This window comes from Argiope bruennichi, chromosome 1 (genome assembly GCF_947563725.1).
Source record: "Argiope bruennichi chromosome 1, qqArgBrue1.1, whole genome shotgun sequence".
NCBI classification, from domain to species: domain Eukaryota; kingdom Metazoa; phylum Arthropoda; class Arachnida; order Araneae; family Araneidae; genus Argiope; species Argiope bruennichi.
Window position 1 is genome coordinate 67,273,786 of NC_079151.1, and position 26,731 is coordinate 67,300,516.

Here is a 26,731-nt window from a genome sequence, read left to right on the forward strand (position 1 = left end):
TTTAATTATTAAAGATCCATAAAAGGGAAATCATATAATTATTTTCAAGACAATGAAGTGAAATGACCTGAGTAAATGTTTATTTTACTTCTGCTTTCGCTTCATGTCTGCATGCTGCTGTTTTATGAGCGTAAGTAATCGTGGCTTAAAAATCATTATTATGTAATTCATATTCAATATTTATGCCTTGTTTTTGGTTAATGTAAAGAAAAAACGAACTTCATTCCTTTCTAAAATCTCTCCTTCCTGAAAATTTCATTTTTCTAATTTAATAATATTATATCATATTTGGTTTCGATACTTTTATTTTACAACTTGCTGTTATATCTAATGCTGTTTTTTGGAATAACTTAAATGTTTTTGGAAAGTCTGCCATTCAAAGTACTATTTATACTTAAATAATGCTCCTTCCACTGTGAAATTTCATTTAACAAAAAGGTGAATAATATATTTCTACTCTGTTAATCTTGAAACAGCTTATAAAATTGATGAATTACATTAAGATAAATTTATTGCTTTATTTATTTTCTTTTTTGAAATCTTAAAGGGTTCTTTATATGTTTTTAAACTTTCTGTAATCACCCATTTAATTGTAAAAGAATGCTATTAAGGATATGATAATATTTTAATAAAAGCTATTTAAGAGTATGAATTTTATTAATTATAAACTTTAATGAACATTATTGTTCAAATTTATTTCAAGCAAAAATCATAAAATGTGAATGTTTGTATTATATTCTTTAAATTCAAAAACAAAGAAAATTATTAGATCTGATTACTATAAACTAAGCTGCTGCTTATTAATTGCAGAGGTTGTACAATATCTAAAGATATAAATCTTGGTAATGTCTGATGAATGCTATAGAAAGAGATGACCAACTGGAATGCAAACATGTTGTTCAAAAGTTGTAATTTTATGTATTCTAAAGATTTAACAATGGTGAAAGCAATGCATTTTATTTGTATAAAATAGTTAATGAAATAATAGTTATTTAATAATTATAGTTTCAAATAAATAAATAGTTTTTTAATTATTATATATAAAAAATTGCATCCTCCTCCTCCTCCTCTAAGTAGCAATAATCAAATTTCATTTTATGCTGACTTTAAAACTTGTGCTTATTTTAGGCTGATTACTTTTCTTTTAAATTGAACTTGACAGTTTCTGGTAATTTTTCATTAAATTTTTATTATTTAAAATGAAATTTTGTTAAATTTTGCTTTATCAAAAAGTAAGTTTCAAAATTTATAAAACTGTAAACTACATTTGACAATAAATTATAAACTAATTTGACATATTATACAAAATATGATTGTATTTTATATCATATTATAGCCTTTTGTTATTTATTAAATTAAGTTTATTTAGTTATTTTTAAAATTTATTAAATTATTTATTAAATTTATTTTATTAAATTAAGATTAATTCCTGAAAGTGGCTTTATTGTGTTGTTCTTCACTCCCTTTTAAAATATAATTCTCTTTTAAAAGAAACGGGAAACATTATTTCCAGTTGCGATTAACAAATGCTTTCATAGCATTTATTTAAAAGGAATATTCAAAACCCAACAGAAAAATTGCATTATTTGATAAATCTTCCTATTTTATACTTATCAATCATACTTATTAATATTATTAGAGCAATATTGTAGACTTTTATAAATTCAGCTTGATATAAAGTGAGATTTTTAGGGCAAAATGACCAGAATTATAACAGTAATTGCTTTGTTTTAAAGGCTCAAAGTTCAATAGCAGATTGTTCTTAGAAACCATCTTACATATTGTCTTAATCATTTTAAATATATGATTTAGATCAGGATGTTTTGTAGAAATTTTAAAATTTATTTTCTTAGTAGTCCAGGAGTATTTTAAGTTAAACCAATTCTAGAAATCTTGTTATAAGCAAGTATAATTTTCTTTAAAAAAATTAATCTCTTTGCAATAACTGTGCTTTGTTTATTTTTATGCTATGTTATATTTTTATGTATTCATGCATGTTCAAATACTATAAAATGATCAAATTTGTTTAATGATTCATATGGTTACTTTCTTTTTCTTGTGTCAGATGATGGAATTAGCCTGCAAAATACAGGAAATCAGTGATGTTGAAACAGTTAAAAAATGCTGATTTTATGAAAAAAATGTCAAAAAAAATCAACCCATCATTTGGTGATGTTTTTCATTATTCATTTTGTATTGCTGGAGTGGTAATCGGTAAATTTTATCTTCAGTTTGATATTTCAATCTTAATTTGTTTATTTCATATATGTATAATAATTTTTTCAAAACAATTTTGGAAACTGGTAGTGCATTTGCATATTAAATATATTTGTTCTTTTTTGTTCTACATGTGTAAATTTTTGTGTCTACATGTGTAAATAAATGAAAGGATTGTATGCAGTTTCACTCACTTCATCATACCTCTATTAATAATAAAGGAGAATGTGTGTGTTGGTGCTCTACAGGACACAGCATCTGACCTAATATATTTCCTGCAAGTATTTATTTATTTTTGATGCTTTGATTAAAATTTCGAGATTTTAAAAATTGGAGGCTTTGGCTTTTTGCAATTATTTTCATTAATATTAATGTACAAAAATGATTTTTGTATGGTTTTAAAATTAAATTCTTTTTAAACAATTATACTGATTTAGTTGTGCAATGTTTTTCTGAATTATGACAAAGTTTTTTATTTTATTATTATTTTTTTCTTAAATTTTAACAAGGATTTTTTTTTCTTGCGATAATATTCAAACTGATTTCATTGTTTCATCTGATATTTTATATCATAATTTTCCTAAATTTTTAAAAGAAAAAAAAAAAAAAGGAAAGAAAAGCGGTGGGAGGAAGAAAAAGAAACTTTTATTTATTTTTCAGTTTACATGAGGAATGAAGAAGAGAAGTAAAGATAAGGTGCTATTAAAGAATAATTTCTTGAAATATACATTTTTCAGGACACTATGGTGTCAATAAAAAGCAAGTGTAAAGCTATTAAAGCAACGCAACTATAATGTCTATCACAATTTGATGTTTTATAAATACTGTTGTTGGTTTATTATACTGTTATTGTTTATGAATATCAAGTTAACCTTAAGAGACTTAAGCAAAATTAAATGCAACTAATATTTCTGGCGATCAGCTGGCCATTAAAAATTGTATATCTGCAAAATATGACTTCTTGAAGTCATTAACAAGTCAGGTTGACAATATAGTAGAAGGTACTGCAAATTGGACTTTATAATAATGCAGTATCTTTTACTGTATTGTCAATCTGACTTTCCAAGTCCAATTTCATTTTAAACTTTAAAGTGCCAATTTCCTTGGTTAAAACATAGTTAACCTTTTTACTGCTCTTGCTTGGCAAAAGGAAATCAAGATTGGCCTAAAATGCAGTACTTCAAATTGCTCCCTTACAAAAGAAAGATTTGCCATTTTTCTCCATATTTCTCTGAATATTGAAAGTGCCTAAAAGTACACCTGGTTAGTGAGGAAAATAGACATTACGTACAAAAATAAAGCAGGGTGCGTAGTATTATGAAAAATGCTTAAAAGGCGCTTACATTAAAATATCATTTTTAAGCACCTTAAAAGTGCGTAATTTTGAAAAAAAAAAAAAATGTCCTTAAAAAGTGCTTAATTTTCTTGAGAAATGCAAAGGCCGCATTTTATTCGTTTTGTTTCCTCACACATTGAATACAATAATTTGAAAGCATAATCTTAGTCTTATTAATGGGATGTATCAAGAAAAGGGAAGAATTCGGACAATTAATCCAGGGTGAAATAGGTTCAGGGGTTATAACACGTATTAAGATAATGCTCACGAGACTTTTTCTTCAACAATGTGCATTGCCGTTTATTGAAATACTGGAATAGTTATCCAGAAAGGCCAGTACGAAATATGTATTGTACCATACTTTTTGCAGCTCGAAAAACATTCCAAAAATTATTATTATTATTATTTTAAAATGTTTCAGAAGCATTAAATAAATTTTTAATGTTTGAGATGTTGAAGAATTTATTTAAGTTATGCCAGTTACCTTTTATGTGTTGTTAAAGAAGAATACTCAGATTGGTTCGGTTAACAGAAAATAAAAATGCAGCAAGATGAATTTGGTGCGCCAAAGAGATATATCGAACATGGTAAAGGCTATCGTAAAAACACTTGTAGTAGAACCTCTTGAGTACATTCAGGGCCGGCCATCTGGAGGTGTAGTGTGCGGCGGATGTATGCAGCGGGGCCCCAACATGATTAAGAACTATAATAATGTTCTGAACAGTATTATCGGGATGGAAACAAGAGAGGAAGAAATTTAACTGGAACAATCAAGGGTTTTTGAAATATACGAAGTTTACAGTTACATTACAGTTTAGTATCAGTGTATAACATATTATAAACATGAAGTACGAACATTTACCACAACTACTAGGTTAAACTGCATATATTACTTTGATAATAATTATTATAAAATGTTTAATATTGTTAGGTCTAATCATATCCATGCTAAGGAAATATTCTTCTGGGTGTCAAGACTCGGTTTTAAAAAAGAAAACTAGTAGGAAAGAAAAAAGAAGAAAAGCTAAATTTAAAAAAAGTCATGAGTACGTCTATTTTCTTGTCTATAGAATAATTCTGGCAATGAAATTGCTTCGACTTCAGAAGTTACAATTCAAGCTTCAACTGGCAAAGAAAGTTCCGCATAAATTACACAATCTTGCAATGAAAGTGTAGAAATTGTGAAAATCTTTGAAAAACCATATGTTTATACAAATATGATTGAATCAGAAAATAACGACGAAAATGACAATAACAATTTTGATCAGGAAAATATAAGTGATTCAGGTTTATGACCAAGCATTATAACTGCTAAGTTTAAAATGTTTTGTGTTAAAAACAGACCTGTGCAACACAAAGGAGTTTTTGCTAAGAATGCTGAAGGCAGATCATTTTCTACTACTTACTACTTAAAAAAAAAAAAAAAAAAAACCAAATGGTGAAATGCAACTTCGCAGCTGGTTGATTTATTCAAAAACGCTAGACTTGGTATTTTGTTTTTACCGTACATTATTTTCCTGAGGAAATGAAAAACTCTACGCGATTTATAGGATAGTTATTGTAAACTGGAGAAAGTTATCAACTATAATTCAAGATCATGAGGGTTCTATTTGTCCCTTAATTCATTTATCGCTTGGAAAGAATTACTGAAACGACTAAATTTATGTTCAACTATTGATAAAACAAATCAAGTTAATATAAGTAAGGAAACGGAAAGACTGAAATTACTATTTCAAAGAATTATAGATATAATTCTATTTTTAGCTAATAAGTCTTTTAATAATCTTCCACTTCGAGGAAATCATGAAATAATAGGAACGCCTGAAATAATGGATTTTTTTAAAGTTTAATCGAATTATTAAGTAAATAATTATTAATTAAATTACTTCAGCGCTTATGGATCAGATAAATAGAAAGAAAAAAATTCCAAAAGTAGAATTGGGGATGATTTAGCTCATACATCAAATGAACAAATTATTCCTGCGTTATGAAATGAAGTTCTTAACAAAATAGTGCAAAAGTACACGTTTTACAGTATCCAAATGTTTTCTACTTCTGATATTTCATATAAAAAACAAAATTCAGTCTTTATTAGGTATGAAAATTTTGAGGAGAAAGGATTAAGTATAAACGTGTCATTTATATGGTTTATTAAAGTAACTGTTGTGACTGGAGAAGACTAGCAAAAGTAAAAAATTGGAAATATTAAGTGAGCGTTATTTAGATATTATGGATTATACTGGACAGGCATACTACAACGGTAGCAAAATGAAAGGGAAATTAAAGGTGTACAATCTAGAATAATTGCACTAAGCCCTCATGCAATTTATGTGCCTTACCTATAACACTCTTTTAATTTATTAATTTGTGTTGGGATGAAGCGAGCGGACTATTTTTCTCGCGTAGGAATATCTGTGTGACTACGCTTCTGGCGCTTCGTTCCGGCACCATTCCTCCCGCGAACAAGATGCTGTGTGCGTAATTGTCAATACCTGTGTTCTTTTCTTTTCGTTTTCTATGTCCAATAAATGTGCTGTCTTCAAAAACCATGCTGAGATTATTGAAAAGTAACAACAATTTGTGATGGCGTTTCCAGCAGTTTATTGAAGCGTTCATCTTGCTTATTTTCTGCATCTACAAAAAGATGGAAAATTTTATAAATACATGTTTAAATACATTACTCTTAAACCATTATGCGATACTCTTTGGGAAGCCACAATAGATACAGTTAAAGCAGTGTATCTACAGTTTGAACAAACTTGTAATGTCCTAATTAATTGTCGTTATTGATGCAAATAACAATAATACAGCGATATCCGAAGCTAAAAGTCTATTAGATTCAATACAAGAAATGACATTTATTTTTTGTTTAATAGTATGGTTTACAATAATGTCTAAAATTAACATTATCATTAAACCCAAGTAAAAATAATTGTTCTCGACTAGCTTTTAATTTAGTCAATAAAATTAAAACTGAAATAAAAAAATTAAGAACAAAATTTAACTCATTTTTAGACGAAGCAAAAACGATAGCACGTAATTTGACTCTTTCAGAATATTTTCCTGAAAAATGAATTCGTAAAAAGAGAAAAATATATAATTCGGAACATCAGAAGATAAAATTATAGAAAACTGAGGAATGTGAGGCATTTAAGATGTTATTTTTTTAACTCTGTAACTGATATTGTTATTGTACAGATAGAAGATTGATTTAAAAGAATTTCAAATCATTCACTAATATAAAAACTTTAGAAAAACATGAATTAAAAACTGTTCCAAAAACTTTGTAACATTTTATAATAACGATGCAAATGAAAACCTAATCCAAATAATTGCTTTGCTACTAGATTTGATTTTGAAAGACAGTGATGTAAATAACGCTCAACAAATATTGCAAACTGTACTAATTTATAATTATAATGATCTATTCTAAATGTATTGACTGTGTTAAAAAATTTTCTTTGCACTGCCAGTGAGTATAATACACACTGTGTAATGTGAATGTAACACTGTGCTTAGTGGTTTTGTGCTTCTATGTTGTTGCTACTTTTTAATTAAATTTATTATGCAGTTAAAAACTTCTATAGTAATTTAAAATTATAACTAGCCGGCTTGCTTGCTTGCTCAGATTATTGACGTTTTAGAATATTAATATGGAATGCATTGTTTAAAAATTTCATTGGCAAAAACATGCTTTTTAAAATTTTGATGGATGAGTTTGAATTTCATAAAACTAAAAGCATCGTAAAATTGTAAATTAAATTTGAAAAATTTATTAAAAATAAAGAAAAAAAAATGTACATAAACGAAATCGATATCATTAAAGAGGTAATTTTTTTAACTTTTAAAATGATGCTAACACCTTTTTGTGAAATTAATAGTTTTGGAAGATATGGTCATCTATTTCTATAGGCAAGACATAGCGATATAGATAAGCCATACCTCTATTAAACTTTCTGTTAACGCCTATTTTTTTTAAATTTCTTTTACATCTTCTGATTGAATGAAATGTTTAACACGGCGATCAATATTTATAATATTATATGATAATTTCATTTGATTAGCAAAAAGTTGAGTTAAGTGCAGCTGTGAAAATGCTGAATAAAACAATCTGAAACGTTTGTATATCGATATATTTGCATTTGCTTGTTGTTGTTCCATAATAAATTGCTATTTTACTTGATCCTCTTTAGAATAGCGATTTCTGTGCCACGTACGTTAGTTTGTGTGTGTGTATATATATATATAATGATATTTTAACTGTAATTTCTATTTAATTAATTTCCAAAGTTTTATCTTAATTTAGCCCATAGTAAGTTAATTCTCTTATTTCTTGATCCAATTGCACTTTCTCTACTTAATTAATTCAAGAGAAGCTTTATAAAATTGCTGAATCGGCTAAACGCCGACACATTTTCACGCTCTGCGTGAAGGGATAGAAAAATGTTCAGTAAGTACATTCTTTTTAAAAGATCCCTCTGTTTCCCTTACTTGTGATTGACATGCGTCAGAAATCCTCATCAAAATCTTATTAATGTATTAGCGCTATGAAGAAATATTTTCCCTATCAAAATCTCAGGTTATATAAGACGAGGGATAAATTTATTTCGTTCTTTTTCGGCTTCTGCTTTTGTGCCGCGCTGTGGCGGACGTGCCTTGTCCGCGTCTCTGCTTGTAAATAATTATGCTTTCCTGGAATGTATATTAAAATTAATTTAAAAGTGTAAAAAAAAAATGTCTTTTCACTGTCTTCGAAATTGCATTCTGCTTCACATAAAATAATGCTTATATATATATATATATATATATATATATATATATATATATATATATATATATATATATATATATATACAGAGAGAGAGGGAGAGATTTTAAGAAGTGTGTGAAACATATCTTTTTTCTGAGCAAAAAGAAAAAAAAATCTAGATTTATTGCTCAGAATAGCAATAATTAATTAATTAATGCACTTAATGTGTTGATTAATCACATTTTGATTTTATAATGTAATTCCATATTTTGTTTGTCTGCAGAGATAATTTAAAAAATCTATATAACCAAGGGTAAAAATTAAGCAGAGAATCTTACTGCTTAATTTCACTCATGTGTATTTACTAATGTTTCATGCTCTGATCATTTCAAGCTTCTTTAAATAGAAATATATGCTTTCAGTATGGAATCTCAAATTAAAATTTTCTTTTTTAGGTTCGGGTAGAAAAAAAAATGGGATCAATGAACTTCAATGATTCCTTTCTCTTTATCCAGGAATCTGAGCAATGCCTGATAGACTTGTTTAATAATGGATAGAAATATGAAAGAGGTAAGCTTTGAAGTCATTGTTTTTAAAATGTCTTTGAATCATGCCAGACTTTATTTTTCTACATGATATAGTAATTTACTTTTATATTGGTATGCTTGCGAATGAAATTCTAGAAGCAATTGGTTAAAACCATGTCAGAATAGAAAAAGAAAAAAAGTTTTAATTTTACGAAAAGATGTTTGCTATTTTACTTAATCCTCTTTTACCGCTCTATCTTTTTTTAATTTAAAAGGGTTATAAACCTGATAAATATTTCGTTATTAAAGATTGATAGTTATTAAAGTCTCTAATTTTATTGAAAATCAATACTGGAAAATTTTTATTTTGCCGTTTAGTCTGTTATGTTTTGCATTTTATATATTAACATACTGAATGATTTAAAAATATCTGGCATAATTGTAAAAAGGCGAGGGGAGGTGAAGAGTTAAAAGTAAACAAATTTTTAATAGAATGAATGTGTTGAAATAGGGCTTGTAAAAGTTTCTTCTACAAAAGTCCTATCGACAAACCGGAAGACGTAAGTAGATTCATTTTTGTATAGGTTACGTGCATTTATATTCATATACATCTTCATTTAAATTGAGTCCCGAACCACAAACTTACGATCTCCGAACCGACATTTTAAAATGAGGCAACCGTATTTTCGGTGAATAATAATATTATATGTGTTATAATGTTTTTATTTATGACGTTATCTACTCTTACATTTTTAAAGGTTACAAATCTATATAAAAATTAATTTTTAGTTCAAAAGTTGTTTATTAAGATTGATCTGAATAATCTATCTAAATGAATGACTATTTCAGAAATTTCCTGACTTTCCAGAGACATAGGCATTCCTCTCCAGAGACATGGACAGAGGGGGCGTTAGTAGAGAAGCAAAGGAGACAATTGTCTCCCTGTTAGTTATCGCCTGTACCCTCTGTTAGCGAAAAATCGGCAAAAGTCTTCACGACTTCACACCGGTTATGGAGAGCTGGGCATTAACGAAGGTAATAATTTTAAAAAACTATCTGAAAGCTAAGGAATTGTAAACAATCGAAAAATCCAAGTAATTGTTTAAATCTGTAAAATGACTACAGTTGACAAAATAGGTGACGTCAATAAGGTGTTATGTTTTGCCGATAATTTTCTGTCGATCTGTTTAGAAAGCGATGCGATGGATGCATCGTATGCAGCTTTTCAGTCATCTTCGTAAAATGTTGTTCATTATGCTTATAAATAGAACGTTTTTTGGCAGTATAACCGATAAAGTGACTATTGAATAAGATATTGCATTTTTGCTGATTGTTCTTGGAAAAATTAAGTTTTTAATTGTATCCATAAATTCAATCACCTGTCGGAATTATTAGGAAAATTAAAAAAAAGAAAAATGTATTATACATTAGTTGGCTTTAACGACCTACCGATACGCCAAAAATATTGATTAATTTCAATTAAATCATTTAGATGTAACTTCATATCCATAGTACCGTTAAACTGCCTTACCTTAAAGATGTATTATTTTTATTGTACATACTCTACGCATATTGTGTACATTAAACTTTCTAATGGAGAGCAGTCCCTTGACATCGTGGCACTATTAAAAATGTAAACATGTGGTTCATCAATCTTACAAATTTTGCAGTATTATAACCAGCTTTTTTTTTTATCCATCTCTGAAACTATATATATATTAATCAACATCCTTCTTTTTTAACTTGCAACAATGAAAGAAATCAGATAGTTGATAGTCATGCTATCAGATAATTGATGAAACTCTGGAAACGGTTTGAGCTGTAGGGCAGTAATATAGTTTGTTGTTTAAAATTAGAAAATAAATTAATTAAAAATTTAAAAAAAATACCATTTATTTTAAAATTTAGAAACGGTATAAAATTCAGTTTTGTACAACAATGTTTACGAAAGTTAGTGGCAAAATGCCGAAAATCAGTTTAATTTTTAATTAATTAAAATTTCAAATAAATCGCTTCGAAATTCACATTCCTATCCTCCAAAGTATATTTGTGCTGAATTTGGTAGTTGTAAATCAAACCATCAGACCCATAAAGTGCCAACACACATACTTATATACTCTCATCTTTAATTTTAGTAGAGATGAATTGGGCGATAGGGTTGTTTTATTTTTTTTTTCCCTGAAATGGATATTAGTGCAATTAATTCTTTAAAATCTCGTAAAACTAGACTGAAATATTGACAATCTCTTTGGATGCTCAGTAAAAGAAACTGAGAACTTAAAAACATCCTAGAAAATTTTTAACAATTTAACTTAAATATTAGATTTACTACTTAAATTTTTTAAAAATTAAGAGAGAAGAATTTTGCTGAACTAATTAATACCTAATTGGCTTTAATTAAATGTAAAATTAATTATTATGTTATTTTGAAGCTAAATTAGAGAATTTATTTCCCTCCCTGTTAGATTTGCTATGCTCCCAATAGTAAACCTCTGCCGACGCCTTTGCCATTGGAAAAATTTTCCGTAGCTGTATTATTACAAAATGTAGATTTCTTAAAAGGTATCTGCTTAAAAAAGAATATGAGTAATATATAAACTAAGCAGGCTGGTACTGTTTAAAGAAACAAGCCCTTTAGTGATTCAGCATTCTATAATAAGTACTTGAAAATCCAATTGTCAAGGAGTAGTGCAAAATTCACAGTGAAGGCGCGTGTACTAAATTTTTCAACAAAGTCAGTTTGTAGGTCATATTTTCGTAGCTCATACTTTTAATGTATTCTTTGGAGTTTTATTTATTTATCTTTGCGTGTCAAATCTAGTGGTTGTAGTGACAAGGACCAGTTCCAACTTGACCAATTTCTTGAAGTTCGTAAAATCGCTCCAAAACGATTTTTCTGATGCTCCTGTGCTCTCTTTTTGTAGGAACGCGCAATTGAAAGGCACACCTACTTCAGGAATATCACATGACCAAAGTTGGACAATGGCAAATAGTTGCCCCAATTAGGCAGTCATTTGTCATTGTCCCGTTGGTATCACGTAATGTTCCTGACCTTCCATTGCGTACAAAAGTTAGCCTCGTGTGAACGTTGTCTAACGTACGTGGCACAAAAAGCGAGCTTATTACTAATTTTCGAATGAATCCTGGGAATGTTAGCAAACAGCTTTTAAAGTTGCAATAAAAATTGGTTACGATTATATTTGGCGAGAAATCGCTCAAAAATTTTTAAATTTTGACGCCTTTATCTTAAGTTTAGCCGTAATCGCCAAGACTTGGCTTCGAGAATTGATACTCATATCTCTCAAAACATTATCTTATAAAAAGTGCTTTTTGTTTTATTTTAAGATTTAAAAAAATTTTCTTTCTAATGACATACATTTTATTTTCGTACATTTAACGTTCATAATACTTTTATTTCAATTTGATACACTATCAGAAATACGGATTTCATTTCCGCTTTTATTTCGTAATATATACGTTCTACAAATTTCAGTATATTGTTTCAATTCAATTCATATGTTTTAATTGCATTAAATAACTAGGTGAAATGTTTTTTTTTTAAAGAAATGCATCTCATATTAATAATTTAGAAGTCCAATGAGTTAATAATCTTGGCGAACAAACTGGTAGCCAAAGGCGGCTAGTTCATATTAAATTAAAATCGTCTTATCTGAAAATAAATTTATTATTTATTTAACTGCGATATTATAATTGTTGTTAATGCTTGCGCATCATGAAGAGTAGATCTATAAATACAAATAATGATGATATAAATATAAATACGATTGCGGAAATTTTACTGTTTTTATCTATATTTCAAAAACTATTTAAGATATGCGCACAATTTTTTGAATTCAGATATTTTAGCAAGACTGCTTTGCACCCATGTAAAAATTTTACTATGTTACTCTTCACTTTTTTTTCAATCTTCATGTTAAAAAATTCATTAAAAAAATATTTGTGTTATTTATGCTTTTATTACGTGATTTAATGAAAATGATAATTTTTTTTTAGTGAACGAAAAAAGTTTTGAAAAATATAGAATAGTTTTCAAAATATCGCTGGAAGTGCATTAATTTCGTTTAACATTAGAAGCGACATTTTTCAAAACCCTATAATTCTCGAAATTATCATCAGAATTTCGTAAAATTTTATTTAGAAGTTAATTACAATCTGATAAATCGATTCAGCTATAAATATGGATTTCCGTGATGGAAAAATTTTGAGATCGTAGTTAATCAATCATATTAATTAACTCGGTTAACCAGTTTGTCGGTTAGAATAAACCTGTTCCCTCGAGCCATTTCCATCGACACCAATTGTGTGAAGATACGTCTATAAATAAAAAAGGTTACAAAGTTACAAAAGTGTTTGTTGACTGTATTTTTTTTTATATGTATCATGAAAAGTAAACCAAATTTAATTCGTTTTATCAAGATTAGTTAATTCATTTTCGTAAGTTCTTTTGTGAACAACAGTGGAATTGACAATTTTTATTTAAAACATTTGAACAACTATTTGTAAGTTTTTGATTTCTGGATCTAACAACTATCCGTAACGTAATAGAAATTATATGTGATAAATTATTAAGTCTCATCAAAACAATGAAAATTGTAATGCGAAACTCAAATATCAAACTCGGAAGAAGATATGTTTAAAAGTAATTAAACATATAAAAAGTAATTAAGCAGTTCATTTAAAGCATACCTCTTTGGGAGAACAATGAATTGTTTTTTCTAAACCAGTGAGAATGGTTCCCGAAAGCTTTCTCGCATAATCTCTAATAAACTTGCCATGCCAGACAATGCCTCGCATGGCTTTGGCGTACAATAGCTACGAAATATTAGCTTTTAGCTTGAATTTATTATTTTTACCAAATCTCTTGTCATCCTTGGCCAGTTTTTTTTGTGTGTGTGTGGGGGGGGGTGACTAATCCCTGCTTTAGGCAGTTGCCTAGTCGGAATATTAATAGCAGATTACTCCGATGATCTCATTTGGAAAGGATTAAGAATAGGGGTATGTAGTTTTAAGTTCAACCCTTCGCAATAAAGTCAGCTTTGTTTTGTTTCAAATTTTATAGTTTTTAAACACTTAAAGTTTCTATTCAAAAAATTTTTTCAATAATAATAATTTGCCTTTCAATACGCGCATAATTTCCTACGTGATTTTCATTTAGAAATATCACTCATGTTAATATTTCTGTTACTTTTCGATATACACTATTTAAAGCGTGACAATATACAAAAAGAATTTTTAATTCAAAAACGATACTCAGTTAAAACATTAAAATGCATCAACGAAAAATAGAATGGCGAAAATATTCCCTGCTAAATGACATGCGAGCGAGCAGAAAAGAGAGCTCCCCCACCTCTCTTGGGTCTAATCTCCCCCAGTGTGGAATCGATGTTTTCGGACAGTGAATACATAGAAACGCAAAGAAAGTACTGTCCCATCTGCGTGTAGAAGTGTTTGGTCTTTCGTATCCGCCGCTCATTGGTGTTCGTTCGTATGTTTAGATGAGAATCGTGCGTTTTGTGAACAAAGAAGTCTGAAATCAATCACTTTGCATCGTTAGTAAAATGTGTGTTTTTTTACTGAGTATTTTACATTCTGCTTACAAAATGGCAAAGAAATAACTTTAATACCTTATTTTTCTTTTAAACTGCGTTTGCTTCCTTCGGTCAGGTTCATTTAATAGACATATGTGTATTTGATCTCTACGACGTTACATTGGCGTAAATGTTTTAACAATTTATGCATGCTTGCATTTTAAAAATAAAATGAACTCGTTTCGTGTTTACGCGATACTAATTAATTGTTCCATCTCGAATTAATTTTGGAATCCAATTTATTTTAAAAGAATTAATATTTCAGACGGCGATTTTTATATTTTTAATCGACCTAAAATTAATTATTTTTCAGTTGAAAACTATTTTAATATTATCCTTCACACTATAAACGATGCAAGTCGCCAACGTCAAAAATCAAGAACTCTTAACAAAAAAAACAAAAAAACAATACATTCTTAGGGTTGCTAGAAAAAAAAACTATTCACTAGTTTGTTTGGATTACCACATTGGCGACAAACGCAAAAAACACGTTAAAGACGATTTTAACCATTTTTTTTTCAAATAATTTTAATTATATAATTGTTTCCAATATATAATTACAATAAATTACTTTTTTCTAGAATGGACAAAGATGATTCTCAAACTATATCTTTTGATAGATGGAGTGATTATTTGTTTTTTTTACCAAGATTTGAGCTAGGAAACCTTTTTTGTACCTGGAGGGATGCAACTGTAAGTATATATTTTGCTCTTTAAAAATAAAACAAATTTAATAAAACAATAATAATTTTATGGAATTTTGAAAAAAAATTCCATAGAATTATATTTAGGAGGGAAAAAAACTTGTGTGTCATTAAAAATATTTTATAATTTTAAAAAATAATAATAAAACTCTCATTTTGCATAAGGTTTTTTTTTTTTTTTTTTTTTTTTTTTTGAGAAGCCCAAACTGAAAGATTTTTTTTTTTTTTTTGCAACCTGCATATAGGTTTCCTCGATTGGCTGTTTTTATATGATAAAATTTAATAAAAAAAATAATAATTCTATAGAATTTTGAAAAAAATTCCATAGAATTATAGTTGTAAGAAAAAACTTGTGTGCCATTAAATACCTTTTATAATTTAAAAAATATATATATGAATCTTTTTTTTTTTTTTTTTTTTTGAGAAGCTTAGGCTGAAAGAATTTTTTTAGCAACTTGCATATAGGTTTCCAGAATTGGTTGTTCTTTTATGTGATTTTTTTTTTTTTGATACAGTAACTTTGTGAATGTTGGAAATCACATTGCATGTAGGTTTTTGTTTGTTTTTAACTAAGGCTCTTTTAAATTAAGGTTCCTTTTATTTGAATTGTTACTTTAGTCAATATGGAATGTAAAAATACCAGAAAAAGATTTTTGTAAGATTTTTTAGCAATTTCAATTCTTTTCATCTTTTAAAAAAATTCTTATTGTGCTCATTGAATTATTTTAACTAAAGCTTTAGAACTTTTACATTTTTTTTAATTATTGAAATATTAGAAGATATTAAGATGTATAAATTATTATTATGTTTAATATCTTGTTTTCTTCTCAGTGAAGGAAATAGTAAAATTCTTTATTAAATTATTTAAATGAAATTTTTTTTAAAAAAATTAATAATGTTTTTTTTTTTTTTTAATATTTGAGTGAAATTAAAATGTTTTTTTATGATTTTCGAAGATTATTTTTTTGTGAAAATTAGTAAAGACTGCGTTATCTAAATAATAATCTGAAATATTTATTTCTTTTGGCCTTTTTAAATAAATAATTATTATAACAATAATGCCATAATCTTTACTTACCACTTTCTATTCAGCTAACTAGTCTTTTATAAATTTCTTTTAAGTATATATTTATATTTTAAAATTTTGTTATTTGATGAATAACTTACATTACCAATACACTTTAAAGAAGGGAATTTAAGAAAATTATTTGACTGAAATCAGCGAACATATATTTATTTTTAATTATCTGAAATAAACTACAATTCTATAGATTATCAATTTGAGAAACATTTTATTTAGTAAAAATAATTTGTTGACATATTTTTCAACCTTATTATTTTTATAAGTATTTTATTTTGGAACATTTCTCAAAATGCTGTATAAATTCACAAATAAAATTCTATGCCTTATTTTTACTTAGAAAATTGGAATTTTTTTTCTTTTTAACGCTATATATATTTATTTATATGTAAACATCTATGTTTGCAGTTTCTAGATGTGGGTGAAAATCTTTCAGTTCCAGAAGATTTCACTAAGAAAGAGATGCAAACAGGAATGTGGTGGCGCCATTTAGTGGCAGGAGCCATAGCTGGAGGTGTCTCTCGGACATGTACAGCTCCTTTAGACAGAATCAAAGTATTTCTTCAGGTTAGTACTCCTGTGTGATGGCTAAAATTTATATGCAACACTAAAATATATATTTGGATATATTCATCATGAAGTTTATGGGGGGGTCATCATTTCATTACCTATATGTTGACTTGTTAAATTGCATTCATAATTTAATTAAAAATTATGTGATTTTTTTAATTAAATATATAAATTATTTAATTCCTTAACAGTTTTGTTTTCTCTAGTATCTTATCTCTCATTTCCAGAATGTGTTATCTTGTTGATTAAATTTTCAATGTCTAGAATGCTCGATGTTTTATGGATTATACATGATTTTTATATAGATTTCTATTTTCTTTGAAGGATTCAGTTTTAGCTTATAAATTTGAGAAAGGGTTATTGATGCATTTAAATTGTATGATTTTGATGAATGAAATGTTTAAAATCTTCACACTAATGCAGCAGTAGTGATCATTTATTGGGATGTCTAAGCTTCAAGGCTTGAGGGTTCCAGGCTCAAAACCTGATTCCTTGGATATATCACCATGTGAACAGATTTACACACTAAATCTGTCTGGGAAAAATATTCTGTTGATGTGGAACAAAAGTTTGGTGAGAAGGTGAGTGAGTGAATCAAGTGTCCTGATCTCTAAGTAAGCAGATGCATTTTTAAAAGGGTGACGTAGAATTATGACATCATAGCTGTTGTATCATCTCAAAATTGGTCGAAATCTAAAACTTTGTTTGCCAGCTAGAAAAATTGAAAATCAAAGTTTAAAAAAAACTTATCATTATATATAGAGAGAGAGTGAGAGAGAAAGGGATAGGGACTGATAGAGAAGTATCGTGATTGTTTCAAAATGGTTTAAACTGGTTAATGACTTAAATGAATGGAGACAAATAATGACTTAAATAATAATGTTCTCACATGATAACTTGAAATTTGTGATCGTAGATTTCATTTAAATTTTTCTCCAGTTTTTATGAGGTGGTTTTTTTTTTCCCTTGCATTTATTATTGCCTCTTAATGAATATACAGTTTTTTTTTTTTTTTAATCGTGTCTGTATGGCTCAATGCTTTGATATCCTCTTAATTTTCACTATGTAAAGAAAAGGTTTGTTAAGTTGTTATGATTACTTTATTTATACCTAGATACAATGATAAAAAAATTATTTTGCATGATAATGTGCATTGACAATAATTCATAATCTTTACTTATATAAATATCAAAATATTGTGTTTCAAAGACTTTTCATCTTATAGGTTAGAAATAGAGAATATTCTTCAATAGGTGTTTGTTTAAGGCATATGCTTAAAGAAGGTGGATATGCCTCTTTGTGGAGAGGGAATGGAGTTAATGCATTGAAAATTGCTCCTGAAACTGCTATTAAGTTTGCAGCATATGAGCAGGTAATTTTGCATTATCTATGCCTAATTAAGTTTTGAATTGTTTAAGAATTTCAGTAAACAAGATTTTGTTTCCCATATGAATTATTGCTTTGTGTTAGTATAGTATAATATACTCATGTGGTACCTTAATCCAATGTTGTGTATCATGAAGTAAAAATAATTGAAAATAAATAGTTTTACATATAAATATTTCAAGTAGGCTATTTTGAGTTTTTTTTTAATGCTTTTTTTTTTTTTTTTTTTTTTTATTCCCAACTCCCAGCTGAAGTCTTTAATACGAGGTGATACAGATAGAGAACTGCAAATTTATGAAAGGTTTCTTGCAGGTTCAATAGCTGGTGGTATTGCTCAGTCATCAATTTATCCTTTAGAGGTGAGAATATAAATATATAGATTAGTGTCTGTATTACTATTATGTACTTATTTATATGTTGGTTAATTAAAACAGTTGATTTAAGGCAAGGCTCTTGTAACAACAATAAGCAAAGCATCCTTATTCCCATATTAAAATAAATTTTAATTTCCCATACAAATGTAACTTTTATGTGAAGTTATTTACAAAACAGAAAGAAAAAAAAAGACAGACGGGGGGGGGATATATAATTAGATTTTTTTATCTATAAAAAACCAATAGTGAAACAAATTGTCTTGATAATTTAATGTAAATCAGGTTATGTCATATGTATAAACTTCTCAAATTATTATTAAATAGTAGTCTGTGGTGACCACCTGGTTTGTTGGGGATATTAGTTATGCTTAATTTCACTTAAATTGTGTTATTTTAATTGTCTTACATATGTTCTATCCATTTTGAAGATAAACCTTTCTAATGGAGACCAGATCCTGAATTAGCATTATTAAAAATTTGAATATCCCGTTCATTCATCGTTCTTATTTTTGCATTAATGTAGTTTCACTTTTTTATTCATTTTGTAAGCTGCACAAATATAGAGCAAAATCTTTTTTCTGTAGCTTTCAACAATGGAAGAAAATCATTTAAGTATTTTATGGAACAATGGAAGTGGTTTGAATCTCAGTGCATTAATGTAGTTTATTGTTTGAAACTAGGCAAATAAAGCGCAGGAATATTAAATTAGCAACATGAAAAAGGTGTGTGTGTGTGTATATATATACACCTTTTTCATATTGCTAATTTAATATTCATGCTTTATATATATATATATTGAATTATAAGGTGATATAAAAATAATTTTTGGGCTACAATATTTACAGAAGATATGTTAAAGGAATTTCAAAATTTTGCTTAGTTTTTAATTAATTAAAATTTCAAAATTATCATTTTTTGAGATTTCATTTTGGTGCAAATGACTCCCCCGCCCCTTCTGATTAGATGAAAGCTCTGATTTGAGGGTGAAAAAAAAAAATCATTGAATAATATATAAAAAATTATATTGTGTGAGACATTTTTGTATTGTATTTTAAAATATTTCAAAGCAACTTATTACATTAATTATTTATTTAAATATCAGTCTACAAAAAAAAAAAAGTTTTCTAGCTATGGTAGTATCAAGAAGATTGATACATGATTTTACATTATACATTTATAGGAATCATATTTTTTAAATTAATATCAATGGTTTGATTAGATGCAATATTTTGGAGAATGAATTTGTTTGTTTTTGTTGATCAGAACTTTAACTAAATCTTGCTTCCATTTGAGTAATTAATTCTGTTAATGCATTAGAAATGAAAAAGGAAAATCTTATAAGATGTTGTGTTCTTATTATTATTGCCCAAACGATTTTGTAAAGACTGAAAATATTTTTTTATGTAAATGACTATAATGAAATTCTGTTTTATAACATTTACATGAGATGAGATTTTAATATCTTTACCAAATTATTTAAATTTTTGTTTTATATCAATTTATTTTTGATTACAAAAAAATATTTCTGTATATAGGTTTTGAAAACCAGATTAGCTCTTAGAAAAACAGGACAGTACAAGAGTGCTTGGGATGCAGTATGTAAAATTTACAGAACTGAAGGTCTTCGTAGTTTCTATAAAGGTTATTTGCCAAATTTACTTGGAATTATACCATATGCTGGTATTGATCTTGCAATTTATGAGGTATTATGATTGTTTTAATTCTTTTGTTCCATTTTCTCCTTTTAAACTTTGTTGTTCTAATTTCTTTTTTTAAATGAATTCTGTTCATTATTTACATTTAAAATAATAGTGTTACATCCTTTCTGTAGAAAACTTTTTTATACATAAAAGAATGTGTTTATATATTAATCAATAAGCTTACTTTCAAAACTTATCTCAAAGTATAATAAATTTGTTCCATATAAATAAGATAACATTTGTTTTATAATTCTCACTGCTAAGATTTAGTAATTTACTAGTATGAATTATAAAGATTTTTAAATGTGATGCATCAGTTATAATATTTAACAGTATTATTTTATGCAAAAGATTGGATTATCCAAATTTGGAGTAATAGACTATGAAAAAATAAATGCTTACAAAATTTTACCTGTTTTGACGTTAGACAAGGCCTATTTTAAGATTAGATTGGTCAAATGATAAGGACAACATCTAAATAAGAATTCCCATCTCAAAATTTCCTTTCTGCATAAATGTAAAAATGTTTGGAACATGGCAGAGTTAGCAACCAGAATTAATAATTGTGACCTCAGTGAAGGTCTGTCTATACTGTTTGAATAAAAAATTGAATTAAGTGCATTTTAAGCCTAAGGTATGTATGCAACCTAATGTTGCGGTAGTGGCTTTGGTGGAGAGCTAAAAGTTAATTATTATAAATTCAATTGGCCATCTAGCAGTATCCACACAGTGTTGGCGGTGGCATAACATCCAAGAGACAAAATTAGTTTTGAACTTAAGTCTAACCTCCACCTAATATGACATATAAATCATCAAAATAGCTACAAAACAATTTTGATAGCACATATTCAGAAATATTTAGACTGTTCAAAAGGTAAAAATATGACATGTTTATAGACGAAACAATTCTCAAAAATTATACAATAGAAAAGCTGTTTTAAAATTTACAATATACAAATAAGTCATTGTACCCACTATTCCACACTTATTTATCAATTCTGTATAATCTGATATGAAAATAAAAATCAACTTGTTTCATAATGTTTCTTTGTAAACTATATTGGCTTTTTTCCTCCTGGTGCCGAGACAAAAATATTTTATTTGGATGTGATTCTAGAAAGTGTCACATAAAGTTGGCCATGAGAAAAACATTCTTCACTTAAGTCTATTCCAGCTGTATGAAACATTTGTTCTTGGGCTTTATTTATTGTCATGGCAAAACAGAGCCGAACTAGAAACTGAACATGTTTAAATGAAAATGATAAATCTGTTGGAATGAGAGGGATCTCTGATATTAAAACTGATTCGTCAGCCCCAAAGCCAGTTCAAATTTTTTATTTGTAATCAAGTGCCATTGCACAGTTTTGGAGGGTTTAAATTACATAGTGGTATAATAGGAGCACCAACTTTTTAAAATTAGTTTGTGTGGAGAAAGACCAGATGGATTAAGAGAATTTAAAAATTCAATTATATAATGAACAGCTTCTTCACTATCCACAACTGTGTCCATTGAATAATAAACTTGGTCTGAGGTATCAAGTAAAAATAGTACTCAGTTGTTGACTTTCTGAGCATGGTTATTTGTTGGTGATAAAATTTCCTTTTCCTTAAACCAGGTAAGAGATTTATTGCGAAGCTGATTGATATTGGAATAAACTTTAACAATTAATTCCTGAAAACCTCTAACAGAAATACAGAAATCATAAGTAATGTGGATTTTCCCATCAGTCATCAACATTTCACAATTCCCAACTTCAAGTAATAAATCTGGAAAAAGGGCATTATTTTCTGAAGACAAAAGTACTCGCATATTGGTTTTTAATTGATAACATTATCATTTCTCACCAAATGTGTGAACTTTTGAGAAAAGCATTTATTTTGTCAGCTCTTGTTCCTCTAGTTATAACAGGCAAGATTTGGCAAAAATCTCCAGAAAACAAAACGGAAACAAAACAAAACGCATCACCCATAGGCGAGTTAGCACACCAGATATCGCCCTATCCAATGTTTTGACATTTTATGTGACATTATTGCCTCATCCCAAACAATAAATGAACATTTTTTTTAATAATTTAGCAATGCTGTTTTGTTTGGAAATATTACATACACTAATATCATCACTGCAAACTTTTAAGGGAAGTTTAAACGTGGCATGTGCTGTTATTCCTTCTACTAATAGTGTGAGTGCGATCCCAGAGTATTCAATGGCAAGAGCAATATTTCCACCAGATCTTTCTTACAAGTAGCAAATTAATCAAAAATGTTATGCCCATGTCACCAGGAGCATTCAGGAAAAATAGTTTGCCATCTCTGTTTCTTATGCTAAATGTTATTATGTCATAAGTCTTTTTCTGATCCATGTTGAGTCATTGTTATGTGCAATGGTTTCTAACATCCGAGATTAATCATATGATAACTCTCTTGAATATTCATTACTGCTTGGCTCAAGACGAAAGTTATCAGGCAAAGGAAGACCAAAGTCTCTGATAGATTTGTTTGCAAGAGACACTACTATTTCGATTAAAGCTTCATTAAATATGCTTTGATTGCAATTCATGTCTTCTAATGCCAGCTGCATTCATTTTTTGTTCCGTATATCTTCAGACATGCTTTCTTGGTGATTATTCCAAAGCGTTAACAAATCAGTAACATGACAAAAAATAATAATAATAGCAAACAAATACCTAAGTGTTGTTAGCAAACTGCATATTGCAGTGTCTGATAAGGTATTTCCCATTGAGAATCGTTTTCCTACAATCAAATGACTCGGCATGCAGCTTGAAATGTAAGTAATTCCATCCACAGTTCTTAAATATTTAAAAACACATTTATAAAACTCCTGTTTTATGGTTAAGCTTTGGTGATACTCATTTGACGCCTTGCAAGGTTGGTAATTTTTCGGTGGCGCTTTTGTTACCGTTACGCTATCGCTGCCGCTCGCGCCATATTTGGTCATTTCGCTAAAATTTGGCGATAAACTATTTTTTGGTGAAAATGGCTGTATATCAAAGCTTCTCCTTTTTTTATTTTCATATGACTTCAATATACTAAAACTTTCCCAGTGAATGCCCTAAAAAATGGTACAAATATTTCCAATATCAGTTAATTTTGGGGGGCATAATGAGTTTTAAATCGCTGTTTAAAAACAAACGTAAACAAAGAAATGTATCGCATATGCATACCACAGCTCTTACTATTTGTATCTGCGCAGCTTGAGATTTTCGCATATGCGTGGATAAGTGCAAAGCATATATACTGCTGTTTTGCGCCTGTGCGCATTGTAGTACGAAAATAATTAAAATCGCAATTATGCAAATCTTTTTTTTTTTTTTTTTTTTTTTTGATTTGCTTTCAATATACTAAAACTTTCTACAATAAATGTCCTACAAAATGGTATAAATATTTCCTATATCAGTTAAATATTTCTCGAATTTTTCGAGTTCAAACATACAGACGCTTTCAGGAGACTTCATTTTATACTATGTATAAATATAGATTACTACTGATTGAAGAAAAAGAGTGTACATTTTTTTATTAATAATACACAGTAAAGGTTCTTTGATTTTTATTTGTTCTTTTATGAAATGTCTGATTGTGTTCCTTGCTAGACTATTTATTTGAGTATGTTTCACTGCAAAGTCCTATTTTCTTTAATTATTGAACTGTTATGTATGAAAGGGAAAAGAAATTTTTCTCTGTTATAATTTTTTTTTTTGTATTTTAATAAAAGAATTAATTCTGAAAAAAATTCTTACATTTCCATTTTAGACATTAAAAAAATCTTATACTACTCGACATCCTGAAGTAAAAGAACCTGGTTCCATGGTACTCTTAGGTTGTGGAACTGCGAGTAGTTCATGTGGTCAGATCGCTACCTACCCTTTAGCTTTAATTCGAATTCGCCTTCAAGCACAAGGTATTTAAAATTATTTACTATCAATGTATGAAATCAAATAGATAAAATTTTCAGGAAGTTACCTTTTTAATCTCAATGGATATCTAACATTTTATTTTGCTTGCATAATTCAGATCTTAATTTTAGTCCAATAAAGTTTAATCTAGTTTCAGTAATCTCAGTCTTTCTTTCCCTAGATTGATCTATATACTTTCTTTTGTATTACCTCATGTATTTAAAATGAGTTTAAAAAAAATCTCTTTTCAGCTGTTACATCTGATCATTCACCAGAGGCAGGTACTATGATTGGACTTTTCAAATCTATTATTAAACGAGAAGGTGTGGCTGGATTGTATCGTGGTATAACACCAAATTTTATGAAGGTTGCTCCAGCTGTTAGTATAAGTTATGTTGTTTATGAATATTTAAAGAATAAACTAGGAGTAAAAGCAACATAAATTTAGAAAGCTGTGAAGACTTAAACACATGGACTTACTACAGCAACATTTTTTCCCTACTCTGTTGTTTAATTTTGTTTTTAATAGTAGCTAATTTTAAATGATCAGTTTTTAAAGAAGGCATTTAAAAATGTATAAATTTGAATCTAACATTTGATAATGGTGTTACCAAAAATTGCATAATAAGGGATTTTTATTTAAAATGGCTGATTTTATGTATAGATAATCAGTTATTTGTTAAATATTGTATTTGAGACATACCTATTTCACTTGAATTCATGCAAGTAATGTGTGTTTCTGTTACCCTATGTTGAAGCACTGATTTCAAATTTAACTAAAAGCATTAATGTTTGTAACATGCAATATAATAATAATTTATTTAAATTCCTTTTTTTGATAAAAGATTCTTATATGATTTTGCTCATTTAACTTCAGTTGTACATCATATAATCTGAATTGAGGGTTATTGTTATAAATGTCTTAATATATTTATCAGGTATCTGTGATAAGGCAGCAAATGTTCTTCTTAAAATATATTTCATTTAATAAATTGATACATTTTAGTAATTATTGATAGTTTCTCTACAATTTCATACATTTTTGAACATATATTTTTTTTTTCAATTATAATCAGGCAGAAGAATGATGTAATGCTCCAGTTAATCTCTTCAAATACCAGTACGCATTTGTGCTTTTATTAATATTTATATTTCATATCTATTGTGAATATCATTTTGATGTACTTCTATTTTGCATAATTATTTAACTTTGGTTAACTTCTTTAATGGTAAATTTTAGACAGGTTTTGTGAATATTTACTATATTTATAAAACAAATAAAAATCAAGTTTTTATGAAAAAATTAGTTATTTCAAAACATATCAGTCATAACATGCTTGCACACTTGATAATTTAAATTGATTACCAGTGAAATTTGAAAACTATCTGAATATTAAAAATTTCCTGTCTGTTTCAGAAATAACTTGCTAGGCTGGAGTGCAAAAAGAATTTTTTTTAATATATTATTTTTCTAAAAATCCAATTTATTTCATATGTTGCACAAGTTTTCAGACAGATTTCCATGTGTGAATTTAAGCCATTATGTAATGCAAGAAAATGTCACAGGTTCACTATCATTTATTAGTTTACTAATTTATTTAACTAATAATTTTATTTTTGATCAAAGTTTTTTTCTTTTTCTTTCATTTTTAAAGATATAGACACATAAGGCTTTGATATATTAAAGAAAAAATTTTTAATTGTATAATTTAAACTATAAAATTATTATCTAGTTTGGGCATTAAATAGTAAATATTTAAATAAAACTAGTCATGTAAAGTTAATTTTATCTATCAAGGCTATCCAGTTTTCTTTGTCTTAGGAACTGTTTTATAAATGACAGTTCTCCAATCAGTGTAGAGTATTATTTTGCTTTCCTTGCATTCAGAAATTTCTTTAGATAGGATAGTAAGTTTAAATGATGAGACTATTTTTGTTCTGATAAGTTCAATTAGTACTTTTTTTTTTTAAATAAATGACAATTTTTAATTTTTAAAACTATTTCTGAATATAAATATTATATGTTGATTTTGGTTTCATTTGTTCCTAAACTTTAGCTCCTTTCTAAATGTCACTATTTATTACAAAGAATGCATCATTTATTTTAGAAAAATCATTTGCTGCCTTCTGTGTTATGCAAGTTTTGTTTTTGTTAAAAGAAAATGTATATATATTTATTTTTTCATTTGTGTAATAAATGTTTATGTTTCATCATTTTATATTTAGTATCCATTTTAAGCAGGATAATTGTTTTTAATGATTATTTGAAAAATATTTTTTAATCATAATAGCTCAATTTAACATCATATAAATTTGAAAATATATTTGCTAGATCTTTCAATTTCTCCAATTAATAATTTAAATTTTTATAATTCTTTCAGTGGACTTAAAAAAATTCAAAAATTTGTTAACATTCGCTTAGCAGTTTTTTAAAAATGTCTTTCACATTATATATTGCAAGTTTTCTTTTCTATTGTTTATGAAGTGTACTTTTTTTTAAGAAAGAATTTTCTTAATTTATTTTACAAACACTTTTAACAGAAATCATTTTAAGGGAAAACTAGGT

General features: G+C 27.6%; 1 protein-coding gene across 5 annotated transcripts; it reads left to right on the forward strand.

Annotated features, from left to right (window-relative positions):
• The first annotated feature begins 98 nt into the window (after positions 1–98).
• On the forward strand, positions 99–26,344 carry LOC129963791 (calcium-binding mitochondrial carrier protein SCaMC-2-like). 5 transcript variants are annotated; one of them, XM_056078357.1, is made up of 11 exons: positions 99–130; positions 2,066–2,214; positions 8,759–8,873; positions 9,680–9,865; positions 15,021–15,132; positions 16,633–16,791; positions 18,020–18,166; positions 18,429–18,539; positions 20,090–20,257; positions 24,023–24,170; positions 24,417–26,344. In XM_056078357.1, the coding sequence occupies exons 5-11, from the start codon at positions 15,022–15,024 to the stop codon at positions 24,605–24,607; spliced, it is 1,035 nt and encodes a 344-aa protein (XP_055934332.1). In that variant the 5' UTR covers positions 99–130; positions 2,066–2,214; positions 8,759–8,873; positions 9,680–9,865; position 15,021; the 3' UTR covers positions 24,608–26,344. The 5 variants fall into 5 exon arrangements, with proteins under 5 accessions (XP_055934332.1, XP_055934348.1, XP_055934342.1 ...); XM_056078367.1 differs by lacking the exon at positions 99–130 and adding an exon at positions 802–940; XM_056078373.1 differs by lacking the exon at positions 2,066–2,214 and having other exon boundaries at positions 100–130.
• The last annotated feature ends 387 nt before the right edge of the window (positions 26,345–26,731 follow it).

Coding starts and splice junctions, on each gene's coding strand:
- LOC129963791 (XM_056078357.1), top strand. CDS start 15,022: ATGGACAAAGATGATTCTCAAACTATATCTTTTGATAGATGGAGTGAT. Junction 15,133..16,632: donor GTACCTGGAGGGATGCAACT/GTAAGTATATAT, acceptor CTATGTTTGCAG/TTTCTAGATGTGGGTGAAAA. Junction 18,167..18,428: donor AGTTTGCAGCATATGAGCAG/GTAATTTTGCAT, acceptor CCCAACTCCCAG/CTGAAGTCTTTAATACGAGG.